Below are 12,238 nucleotides of genomic sequence, written 5' to 3' on the forward strand. Positions count from 1 at the left end.
TCGGGGTGCTTGTCGACAACGCTGCTAGTGAGGGAGATCTCTCGGCTGGCGGAGTAGCGGCATGAGCGGTTTGAAGGACAGTAACGTAGATGTACCCGCAGGGCTCACGGCGATCGAAGTTGGTAATGGCAGTTGTAGCTGTGACAGATTTGGAGACTGCCATCTTCCAGACGGTGTTACAGGTAGCTAGCAATGGATCGTTGGTGGTTTGTGGATTTCATGCTCGAAAAGTCTGTTGTGTCCAGGCCTGGAGGTCCAGAGCCTCGTGGCTTAGTAGAGGCAAGATGGTTTTGATACCGAAGTTGGGGATTCGAGACTTAGCTTCGTTATGTTTCTGGTCGTCCAGGGTGGTAAACACGCAGATCACCTATGTCCGCAGTTCGGCATGCTGTCGGAGTAGACATGCTGCAATTCCTGGTTGTGCGCGGTATGGAGGTCCTGCATAACGATAGCTACTGAGCCATGCCATCTCGTGGTTAGGCGTCGGCATCAACAACAGTAATGCCGTCGGGTATAGTCAAGCACGCTATCAGAGTCTTGAAGTCCCTAAGCGAGAATGATATTGGGCTGATCAAGGCAGAGAGTAGCGGGTCCATGTTGGTTGGGGTTTCATGAGCCTGGAAGTTGGCATCGCGGAAACTGCAGTCTAACAAATCGACGGCCACAAGAGCATGCGCTCGCGGAGAACTTCAGTGGGATGCCAATGAAAAGCCAGTCAGTGTCTACTCTGTGTCTCTCTTCGATTGACAGCAGCGATCCTCCACCGTTTACAGCTCGTGACCTTATGGTGCGTGTCTGGAATGACAGATTGGCACTCGTGCCGCTCAAAGGCGGACTCGTTCATCCTGCTGTGCTTCACAACAAGCAATACCGTCCTTATGATGGGTGTGACCATATATATCATGCTAGAGCATGTGTCTTAGGGTTCATACCGGAAAGATCGTACATGAACCGCGCAGGGTCCACATATCATGCATGTCATTTCCAGAACTCCTCCGATGTGACCATATCACCTTCTGATGCCGTTGATGCGCATACCCTATACTTCTCCTCTACCGAGTCCAACAATCATCCCGGCGTCGGCGTCCAGTGTTGAAGGCGCACTCGTAGCGCTCACGAACTTCCTTACCGCACCAACAACTTCCGCTGGTCGAACCGTCATCTTGTCTGGCGCAGGCATATCCGTTGCCTCTGGGCTTGCCGACTACCGCGGCAGCAATGGCACATATACGCTGAACAAAACATACCGACCGATTTATTATCACGAGTTCTGCGCCAACCATGAGGCGAGGAAGAGATACTGGGCGCGGAGCTACTTGGGTTGGACGAACTTGCACCGAAGCCGTCCGAATAAGGCGCATGAGGCAGTAGGCAGACTAGGAGAGCTTGGTTTGCTCTCAAGTGTAATCACACAGAATGTAGACTCTTTCCATCCGATTGCGCATTCGCGCCTCAGGACGCTGGAGTTACATGGTTATCTACGGAGCACAGTATGTCTGAGCTGCAGGACAGAATACAATCGTGCGAGTTTTCAGCAAGACCTTGCGCTGCTGAATCCGGCTTGGGCGGTGTTTCTGGCAGAGATGCTGGCGTCGGGCGCCTTGACTACAGAGAATCCTGAGGAGCGCAGACGGAAAGGCTTGAAGACGAACCCGGACGGCGACGTGGACGTGCCGGGAGTCGAGTACGGAACCTTCAGGTATCCGGCATGTCCCGTGTGTCTGGCGAACCCGCCGGATGGTACGCGAGTGGAGCAAGACGCGGATGGTGCTTGGCTCCCTTCCTCAACCGCGGGCATCCTCAAGCCCGCCGTTATCATGTTTGGTGAGTCCATACCGAATTCGGTGAAGCTGGCTGTTGAGTCAGCAGTCGATGAGGCGGCGAGAATACTGGTGTTAGGCTCTTCGCTTGCAACGTACTCCGCTTGGCGTTTGGTGAAGCGGGCGCAGGAGCAGAAGAAGCCAATTGGCGTGGTCAACCTTGGTGGTGTCCGTGGTGAGGAGCAATTCTTTGCAAACATTGCGACGAGCGGCTCTGGCAGAGATGGTGTGCGCTGCAGTCTCCCGCTCGAAGAGATGCTGCCGATGCTTGTAGAGCGCTTGAGCCAGCCAATAACGCCGCCATCGCTTTCGAGCCAAGTCTTTCAACCTGCGCCGTGGCGTTGAATGGATCCCGTTAATGACGACTTACAGAAGCAATGCATCTCCTCACGTGCATGTGATGCGAAGTTGCCTCTCTCGGGATGGCCGATTGCGGCCTCTGGTGCTCGAGAGAAGCGTTCGAAGCTAGGCTTGCGAGAAGCACTAGGCGTCAGTCACCGTTTCCGGTCCGGCTACGAGTAACCCAGTCCTACTGTCTGTATCTACCTTGAAAGGAGCTTTAGTGGTTACTAGGCTGGCAGTCCGAGTGTGGTCAACGGAGCGTTTGTCGAACAGTATGCTGGCTGGGTGGGTTGAGTGGAAGCATCGCTGAAACAGAACAGATACAGCACGGGAGCCTCAGTAGGATGGAAAGGGTTGTCCGCTAACTACCATGTTTGATAAGGTGTGCTGGCTGGCTTGCTGAAAGTCTCTAGCCAAGTATATGTAGCTAAACCGAAGTGTCGCCACATCGAATTCTCGTGTTTATGAACGTACTCGTCCATTCAGCCCAAAGAAGCTTGCTTCGTATGACTCTTGAGCACGTATGCCCCGATGGTCTGTCGACTGTCGTCTGCTGTGGCATTCGGGTGGTTGGTCTGTGCGTTGGCCGGCATTCGTTATTCCGAGATCGAGCTTGAAGTCTCCAACTCAATTGGGCAGGCACGAGCATCCGTCTGCGCTCACCAATACTCCTTTCACCCATGGGCTAGGTCAAGGCGCAGAGGCGTTGGCTGCGCGTGGACTGAACCATGAAAGGTGCTATAACCAGCCAGTACCCAAGGGACGCGTCCGAGACGAACCATGTCGAATACATACTGGTCGCGAGCTTCGATATCGATCGAGGAAGTGTTATGCAGCACCAATACCCAGCCGCAGTCGGAGGCGATGAGCACATGCTGGCGGAGCTCATGCTACCGGATCAAACGCACATGCGTAGTCAAGATTGGACAATCTTCTTCCTTCACAAGGACGCGGCATTAGAGGAAGACAACGAGCATAAAGAGCAGAACGGCGATGAGAGAGCTGGGGCTGAACAGCCAGACGAACCGAATGGCGAGACCAAGGAGGCCGCAGCGCAGGCCGCGGACGCCTTCGATGGTCCTCCGCTCATCTACGTGCTGAATCTGGTCAATACTAAGCAAGACCAGACAGTCAAGCGCGGTGCCGTTGTCAAAGCCATGGCAATCTGCACGCGACACTCCTTCCTGCACATATACAAGCCTCTTCTGTTACTTGCGCTCGAGCAGTACTTTGCGAATCCGGCGATAGAAACGCTGGCCAATCTGTACAATGCCGTAAACAGTATGGATCTCTCGCTTATGCCACGCCTGTCGCACTATGAAAGGTTTATCCTACAAAGCAGTGACGCCAAAGACATGTTCATCGAGAAATTCGAGGCTCTCATCGCACAGCGTGTGGAGAGCAACAACGAGCAGGACCCTGCCCTACCCTCGCCGAACACACAGCATCCCTTGAGGAGCCGTTACGGTTTGCCACGCGACACTCATGAGTTCGAAAGTGTGGTCAAGTACGCCAACATCCCGGTTCCTATCAAGGTTCCTACCGCTCTATCACCGGAGACGGTCGGCGACTTCAGTCTCATAAAGCTCGTCACCACCTTTTCCACACCTCATACCACATCACCGTCTCCATTTAGCCCGACACACCCCCATCTTACCACCGCTGGTACTCTCACACATCCCATCATCGTTCTACTCAATGCCTTGCTTACACAGAAGCGCATCATCTTCCTCGGCCACAACCTGCCTTCCTCTGAAGTCGCGGAAGCCGTGCTTGCCGCCTGCTCGCTTGTGTCTGGCGGCATTCTACGCGGCTTCACCCGTCACGCGTTCCCCTACACCGATCTGACGAAGATTGACGACCTTTTGAAGGTTCCAGGCTTCATAGCAGGGGTGACTAATCCCGCCTTTGGCCACAAGACGGAATGGTGGGACTTGTTGTGCGATCTCAGCACTGGCCGCATGCGCATTAGCAACCGCGTCCAACAGGCCAGTCCGACGGAAGGTGTGCTCTTCTTTCAGCAGCCCAGCCACATGCCCACATCTCAGGCTGGCCCCACTAGTGGCATTAGCGCAATCGCGGCCGCGGGTGCTAGTCTGTCAGCTGGTCTCGGCGGCAGTGCGGTTGTAACTGGTCCGATGGCGGGAGACGCTACGGGTGACGGCGCCTTCATGGGATCTGTTCTGAAAGCAATTGAGGAGCGCCACGGCGAGAATGCCATACGATCAAGGTTCAGGAGGTGGGTGCTCAAGTTCACAAGGCTGGCTGCAGCATTCGAGGAGCTGGTGTATGGCGCTTCCGTGTTGCACATCGCGCCGAGCCCGCAGGTGGCACCTGCACCCTTCGTCGGCTCCAATGGTACGGACTCGCCAATCTCAGAGTCACCAGGCTTGAAGAAGTCGGAGGCCGATGGGGCGCGGGAAGTGCTCGGTCACGGCTACGTCTGGCCTTCCAACCAAGCCAAGACCAATGAGCTCGCAGCAAATGCTACCCGGATCGAAGGCTGGCGAAACACTCGAAGCTACTACAACTTCATACAGGATATTGCTGCCTTTTACGCATATCAGCCCGTCAAGGCCATCGATCTGCAGCACCAGCATGACAGACTTGCCAACCTGCGTCTTGGCCCAGCGCTAGCCGCAGACATCTACCTTGCCATATGCGCGGCTGTGCAGAGTGGAGATGAAATCAATCAGCTGCTCGCAGTAGTCATCAATACAAGCTCCGACCATCGACGAGGCGGCACAGGATTTGCAGGGCAAGGGCAGGGGTTGTTCTTCCTGGCCTACGGACTGTTCCACCCCAATGTCGACGTCAGAATGCAAGTCGCAGAGCTGTTGGCACGCATACGGGAGCATGAGGCCGGTCGACACTTCTGGGACGATATGGGCATGTTCATGAAGCTGGCTTGCGAGAAAGTACTGTCAGCGGCTCAGGCGAAGAAGTTTGATGACGAGGAGGACGAGGAAAAGTGAGCGAAACCAACACTCTTGGCTTGAACCCACAAGCACTAGCTTCTCGTGCGGGCTCGTGTTGCACGAAACACCACACTGGACGCCTCATTGACAAAATACTGGATATTGAGCGAACGTCATCCGAGTCGATTGGCATTTCCTTGAAGTCAGTGACGCCTACATCCAGCCTCGCTGTTCAGACATGGGGCCAGTACAAGAAGCTGCACGTGCACATATTAGCCAATGTTGCAACGCAGCGTTTCAAGCGGCATACTGCAGCCCTACACAGCTTCCGAGCGCATGAGCTCGCGCAGACGCGAAGCTCGCAGAGGGGTCAAGCTGCAGCCACCCGAGTAGTGGAACCAAACTCCACCCATCGACCGGCGACAGTGTAGCTAAGACAAGCGCCACACGCTGGTGGTAACCGCTGCCGAATACGTAAAACGCTGTTTTCGTGTGGCAGAGGTGAAGGAAGCAGCATCTTGAGGCTGATCAGAGTGCTGAGCTAGTGATAGCCACCTGGAGATTATCTGGACGCTAGTGTTGCAGACATTGCATGAATGTCCAACGTGCGGAGCCGCTTGCCTGACTGAAGACCTCTACTGCTACACGTGTGGCTGCCGTTGCTCGTCGACAATCTCACCACTACTCAGGGTGGAGAGCTGACTTGACGAAGCAAACAACCTCTTCCACACCTTATTGATCGAGCCTGACACGCACACAATGACACTCCTGTCTCCTGCATCACTTCAAGAGTCGCAAGCAATCTGCATCCCATCAGTGCTGTCGCTCGGGCGAATCTCCTTCCAGTGCGGCAGGGATACGCGCTTTCCCACGCGGAACCGCCACGTGTTACGGCAATCTGTGATGCTCTGCGCAATAGGAGCGCAAATGATGATGAAAGACCGTTCTCGAGTCTCTGCGCTGCAATGATTGGACGGGAGAAGCACATGGTCCGCATCCAGCCCGGGAGAAGAAATGAGGGCTTGGAGGCCCACTGAGTGCCTGACCTCAAACCCGGACTGTCTTCTCCCCGTGCTTACTGGTCTGAGACCTATGCTCGCCGCCAATGCAATTATTTCATATTGTTTTGTGGACGGCATTGGTGGCAGAACATACAACGTTCCTTTAGCAGTGTTTCAACACTTCATGTAAGTGGGACTCATGAGGATTCGTCGAAGCTCGCCCCATCAAGGTCCGCAGACGGGTCTATCTCCAACCACTCATGAACGAGCACATATTACTGCCAATGCTCGATATGATTGCACAGTCTCCGTACCGTAGCGTGCCGTCATGCTCTACTCTCGTTGGCACAAGCCCTGCAGACCTTCGTCAAATTGAGGTCACTGGATGGTGAGCATGTGACCCCAAATCCTAGCCAGATATAGCGACATGCTGTACCGCTCACGCCTATAGCATTACGCACGTCTCTGCGGAGAAGATGAATTGGCGCCGGCAATGCAATGACCACGCCGGGGTGTCCGCCATGCATGCGGCGACTCCTTGACCGACAGTGGACGAAGCTTCCAAGCCAAGCTTTCGGCAGACATCCCTTCTCCACACACATGGCTTGATCCTTCGCTCCTATCTGCGAACGTGGGTGCATGTGTGCTGATGGCTGCTGACTACTCACTGAACCTCTACCGAGCCTATGGGAGACTGCGCAAGTGACGCCATGACCTGAATATCGTCTCCGGTATACCGCTTATGGCTCGACGACTGACCATTGCCGACGATCTTGTCGGTGCCATCTCTGAAATCATGTTGCTTTGCCTTCCCCCGCCCCACGTATCGACTAGTTTGATTAGACGGTTTAGGGCTGTTCCTATCATACACTGGGACGATGCAGATGCATACGGAGCGGGATACCGACTAGCCGCATGCATTACAAATGGCAATTAATGCTCTGCGTAAGCACTGCTGCAGGTTTTGATTGCTTGCGTGCGTCAGGCAACTTGAGCCTGCATAGCCTACCGCCTTCTGCCTTGCACCGCCAACGGGCGTGTTACGCACCTCTTACGAAGCGGCAGACGCAGAACTACAATCCGGTATTGGGCGGTTGGTGAGAACGTCCATGTCAAGCTTCCGCCCGCCGTACCCGTGCTCCTGAAGGATCACTGCGTGGGATGGGTGTGATGGTCCTCTCGTAATCAACCAACGTATCAGCAGACAAGAGGCGTGCATCCCAGTAGGTGGACGTATTTGCAAATATGCCTATGGCGAACTTTCTTCGGCATGTGATGCTAAATCTTAGCTGGACAACAGTGGAACTCCAGTTGCGCGATCACCGATGGTTCACGTACACCGGTAGTCTCGGGAGTTTCATGCTGCTTGCTTCATCGTCACCGCGATGTTAACAACGCGAGACAGTGAGGTCGAGCAGAGACACACAGAGAAATGGCGGAGAGTGGGAATGCCCTCTTTCCTCTTTCGGGACACCTTCAGTGAAGCGAGCCACTAGAGAGACGGTATTGTCTCGTCCGCAGCCGTGCTAGGTACCATTTGGGTCAAGCGCTCAACAGTACTCCGCCTATTCCTGGCACTTTCACCGCTTTGATGGAACACTGCCCCCGCCCGCCGTGCATAAGCTTCTCGGAGGTCCCAGCAGCGTTCTGACGTGGCTGACGGTAGCAGCGGGAGTACCGATGTGATCGAATCAGAGCTCGCCTTTGACGTGGGCTGCTATCTTGACATGCGGACCGCTGCACCGAAGAGCTGTCGAACACGGGATTGTGTTCTTCGAGCTTGCGGTCAAGCAGGTTGCAGGCAAGGAAACTATGCACACCGGAACCGCATACAATCGCTACATTCGGCTAGGTGATGCCTCGCTTGAGCAGTGCATCGCTACAGACACCGATGCTTAACCGTTGACACTGGAGCGATGGTGGTGATACTTGCACGGGTGGAAGCACGATGCTACCTTGAGAGTTGTGACCGTTTGCGCATTTGGATATCGCAGAACTGTCGACAAATTAGAGGGGCGCATGTCAACGCCCTGGGTTCGGGGAACTACGAATCGTGGGCAAAGCACCCGATCAGAAGAGGCGCGTCACTGCACTTTTCTCTCCGCTCCAAGCCCCTGCATGGGCATGGATCAGACGGTGTATCCGCCTCGGGATGAACCATGCGCCCCACCTGTAAGGCCATGCGCGGATTGGCTCGTGCTGCGCATTTCACGACTGGGGGCCAGGGCACGATGTATTCTTAATACATAGTCTTCGACTTCGCCTCAGAACGCTGCACTAAATGCATCGCCCGTGGGTCAGTAGTAGCTGTTAGACTACCTCGCGGCCTTTCTTCGTTTGCGCGACGATTGTAATCCATAAGGCTGGTTTCATTCCCAAACGCCTCGACTCAGGTACCACGCAAATCCAACGCCTGACTTCCCTCAGCTCGTTGGCGCTAGTCTTGACGACCACCAACATACACCACCACGAAAGACATCCGTATCTACACCATCATTGACAGGATCAGACTACAATCAACAATAATCGATTGGGTCTGTCCATAGTAAGCTTACCGACACGCGAGGTACGCGACTTTTAGCGAACCGGAGTTCGTTGAAGCCCCGTAATGGTCTGGACTGTCTAACAGACGAATAGGGGTCGCGTCCTCAGCGGCGAAGCAACAGCCTCAATTCGCTTTGTCCGTTTGCCATTGAGGCACTGCCATGGCGACATATGCAGAATATCCAGCACAAACGATGGCGCCCAACGATAATACCGACTTCACACTCTACTCGTTCCAACAAGATTTGTGGAACACCGATCAAGCTTTCCTCCCATCGACCACATATGCCGAACACACTTATGTAAACCCTACCGCATTCGACGCTTACACTATCCAGCAAGGATACATTTCGCCGAACCACGATCACTTCCATTACGGCACGGGCAATTTCCAGTCAACGAAGGCAAACCTCAACGCGCCGAGCCCTTACCATTCGCCCGCCCATTCGGTATCGCATTCATTCGATAACTCGCAGGGCCCGTCTGTGTTGTCGTCGACGTCCGACTCGGGCGCCTCGGCACCTAGTACCATCTCGTCGGCTATGGGCTCACCGTCGCTGCACGCTCAACCGGTGAACGGATGGAGTCACCCGGTGACTATGGCCATGGTTCCCAACATCCTCCACCCCGAAAGCGTCCTGACCACCGCTGCCTTCGACTTCGAACCCGTCCTCGCTACAGATAAGGGTTTCGTCGGTGAGTTGACAACCATTTCTTCTTCTCTACAGTCACAGCCGGTCCATTTCTCTTCCAATCTGCCGTCTTCTCTCGACTTTGCCCAAAACGTCCACATGTCAATGCCACAGGCGCAGGCGCCTGTCCACCAGCAACATTTCATTCCCGTTCTCGACATTCTTAACCATGCGGCGCCGATTGTCCCAAAGCTCGAGGCCACGAGTCCCAGCGACAGCATGTTCAAATCTCCGACTACGCCGGCATCTGCAATTTCGCCAGTACTCGAACGTGTTAGAGGCAAGAGAACGTTCTCGCCGACGCCGCCACCCATGTCCAAGAGAGTCCGCCAGTCTTCACCACTGGCTACCTCCACGTCCTATGCCGAGACCGACATTCCAGCACGGCCCCAGGCACCACCGCCGACCATGGCATCTCCTTTCTTCGTTCAAAGCAGTGGTCATTTCGTGCCTCCTCTTGACTTTTCTTGTCCGTCTCACCTTCCCTATTTCGTTTTTCTTTCCTCCCAAAAGCAACGAAATGCGAGACGAACACTAGCGACTAACAGTGTTGCTGCAGATCCATCACTCATTCAGCCGACATTCTCGCCGACACAGTACTCCGGCGCTCAATTTCCAGAGATTCCCGCCATTCAATCGCCTCAACACACACAGTATCCGCAACCACCATCTCCGATGCCGTCAAAGCAGTCGATGCCCAGTCCCCGGAACTCCAGCGGAAAAGCACCATCACCGTACATGCGCACGCAACACTGGCAACCATACCCATCTATGCCCTCCTCACGACGACAATCAAATGCCTCTGTTCACTCTCGTCAAAGCCATGCTTCCGTCTCGTCGTCCGACGACTCGAACAAAGGACCCTGCCCTATCCCAACGTGTGGCAGACACGTCAAGGACTTGAAGGCGCATATGCTCACGCATCAGAACGAGCGACCGGAGAAGTGCCCGATTCCGATGTGCGAGTACCACACCAGGGGTTTCGCGCGCAAGTACGACAAAAACAGGCACACCTTAACCCACTACAAAGGCACCATGGTGTGCGGTTTCTGTCCCGGAAGCGGCAGCTCGGCGGAGAAGAGCTTCAACCGCGCCGACGTCTTCAAGCGCCATCTGACCTCCGTCCACGGCGTCGAGCAGACCCCACCGAACGCGCGCAAGAAGAGTCCGACCAGTGCTGGCAAGAAAGTCTACGGACAACGCGAAATGTCTGGCATGTGCTCGACTTGCGGCGTCACTTTCGCAAACGCGCAGGACTTCTACGAGCATCTCGATGACTGCGTGCTTCGCGTCGTGCAGCAAGCGGACCCTTGCGAGGCCATCAACCAGAAATCGCTCTCTTCGGTCGCGGACGATGCGCAAGTCCAAGAAACCATGGAGCGCCATTCCCTGCCTACCTCTATTGACCCCAATGCGCCAACCTCTTTCGATCAGGACGAGGATGCCGACGAGGAAGAGGACGACGGCGAAGACGACGAGGCCAACGACACTACGTACGGCGGTCGCTCAGCGAAGTCGGGCAAGGGCGCTATCAAGTCGCGCAAATCGGGTGCTGGCAACCCGAGTTGACAATTAACACATCCCCGAGGTGTCTCTGGGCAGCACGTCGGGGGTGGCACTTACCTTACAACCAATGGAGCGGTGAGCAAACCGAACGGGATGCGGAAAGGGTTGACACGGTCACCCAACGGCGTTCCTCTTCCGGGTCCCGTGAGCGGCAAGGGCTCGAAGCGGAGAAAGAACTATCCCTTGTCTTGGGGTGCGGCGCCGGAAAAGATGAGGATGAAGAAGCGGGTGTTGTGCGTGTATGATGGCCAGCGCCGTTTGTGGAAGGATGATATGATGCTCGATGCTGACCATGAGGTCCGGATACCTTTGCATGGAGTTGGTGATGGAAGAGCCTGGATTACAGATTTGGATGTGCAGACGCTGAGGCGTGCAGAAGGCCTTCATAATGCCACGGAGGAGGAGAAGGGGCCTTGGATCGATGATCAGGCCGAGCTCGAACGTTTGATGCAGTGAGTTCCTTCGCAGGTCCGTCGGACAGGGCACTGTATTTGTACTGCATTGGAGGATTTTGCAATGATACCACACAACACGGCTGAACGAGATATGATGGAATATGAACAATCGAGCGGAAAACGGACTCTGCATGTTTGTACGTAGATACCGGCGGATGAGTACCTTGTCAAACTTTTCCATCCATGCAGTGACTAGTCTTGTCGCATAACGCCTCTCTTGAGTACGCAATCTCATCCTCTGCATGGAGTGAGGACTTTGGTGTTAAGACAAGGCATATTTCTTCTCGTGTTCCTCATGCTGCGGTACGTCTCTCGGCTCAACTGTCGGCTAAATTAAAGCTTGGATATTTTTTTGCCAGTTTAATTCAATCCCATTACAGGCCGTGTGGCCCAATGGCAAGGCGCTTGACTACGATCGATCTTGGGTCAACCAGGATTCGGCAATCAAGAGATTCCAGGTTCGACCCCTGGCACGGTCATTTTTGCGTGTTTCGTTGTCGACGATGACGGTGACGATATCAATTTTAGATAGCCTCGACGGCGATATAATTGTCTCCTACATTCGGTGCATTTTTGGCTGTGCAAAGCCGAAGCACGGTTGAAAACGGTAAAATCCGAATCGGTAGCAATGAGATACCAGTCACAGTCCCATAGCTAGACGTACATCGTGCGAAGTCGAAGGGGTCCCTAGTGCGCATGTAGGCTGTATGTCCTTTGGAAAGACACACAGATTCTCAACGATAGCGGAGGATAGTAATTGTGGTTCGTTGATTCAGTCCGGGATCTTCCGCTCTGTGTTAATCCCGCTTCCTGTAGGAATGCTGTTGTCTTTTCACGAGGATACTGTCAATAGCACCAGCACCTCGGAGACTGACGGTCAAGCGTTATTATAGATGATCG

The 12,238-nt window shown here is 54.5% G+C and overlaps 4 protein-coding genes and 1 non-coding gene across 5 annotated transcripts; 4 read left to right on the forward strand and 1 right to left on the reverse strand.

The window, feature by feature from the left end:
• The first annotated feature begins 525 nt into the window (after nucleotides 1-525).
• On the forward strand, nucleotides 526-2,635 carry BAUCODRAFT_36090 (uncharacterized protein). Its single transcript, XM_007679907.1, has one exon. It carries the CDS (start codon nucleotides 1,020-1,022, stop codon nucleotides 2,163-2,165), a length of 1,146 nt encoding a protein of 381 aa, XP_007678097.1. The 5' UTR covers nucleotides 526-1,019; the 3' UTR covers nucleotides 2,166-2,635.
• Nucleotides 2,636-2,682: 47 nt separating this feature from the next.
• BAUCODRAFT_112001 (uncharacterized protein) lies at nucleotides 2,683-5,137 on the forward strand (the record flags this gene model as incomplete). The annotated part of the gene is made up of 3 exons (XM_007680321.1): nucleotides 2,683-4,250; nucleotides 4,311-4,489; nucleotides 4,559-5,137. Exons 1-3 carry the CDS (start codon nucleotides 2,891-2,893, stop codon nucleotides 5,135-5,137), a joined length of 2,118 nt encoding a protein of 705 aa, XP_007678511.1. The 5' UTR covers nucleotides 2,683-2,890.
• Nucleotides 5,138-9,851: 4,714 nt separating this feature from the next.
• On the forward strand, nucleotides 9,852-11,309 carry BAUCODRAFT_49290 (uncharacterized protein; the record flags this gene model as incomplete). Its single annotated transcript, XM_007679940.1, has 2 exons — nucleotides 9,852-10,866; nucleotides 10,906-11,309. Coding segments are annotated over 2 exons (1,419 nt in total), but the record flags the coding sequence as incomplete, so codon positions are not given.
• A 408-nt stretch (nucleotides 11,310-11,717) lies between these two features.
• On the forward strand, nucleotides 11,718-11,817 carry BAUCODRAFT_t25. Its single transcript has one exon. It is a non-coding gene; the product is annotated as a tRNA-Arg (tRNA).
• On the reverse strand, nucleotides 11,761-12,120 carry BAUCODRAFT_36093 (uncharacterized protein). Its single transcript, XM_007679908.1, has one exon. The coding sequence runs from the start codon at nucleotides 12,034-12,036 to the stop codon at nucleotides 11,863-11,865; it is 174 nt and encodes a 57-aa protein (XP_007678098.1). The 5' UTR covers nucleotides 12,037-12,120; the 3' UTR covers nucleotides 11,761-11,862.
• Between the last annotated feature and the right edge of the window lie 118 nt (nucleotides 12,121-12,238).

Source organism: Baudoinia panamericana (genome assembly GCF_000338955.1).
Source record: "Baudoinia panamericana UAMH 10762 unplaced genomic scaffold BAUCOscaffold_9, whole genome shotgun sequence".
NCBI classification, from domain to species: domain Eukaryota; kingdom Fungi; phylum Ascomycota; class Dothideomycetes; order Mycosphaerellales; family Teratosphaeriaceae; genus Baudoinia; species Baudoinia panamericana.

What these genes read in the sequence shown, in the direction of transcription:
- BAUCODRAFT_36090 (XM_007679907.1), top strand. Translation starts at nt 1,020, where the DNA reads ATGCCGTTGATGCGCATACCCTATACTTCTCCTCTACCGAGTCCAACA.
- BAUCODRAFT_36093 (XM_007679908.1), bottom strand. Translation starts at nt 12,036, where the DNA reads ATGCGCACTAGGGACCCCTTCGACTTCGCACGATGTACGTCTAGCTAT.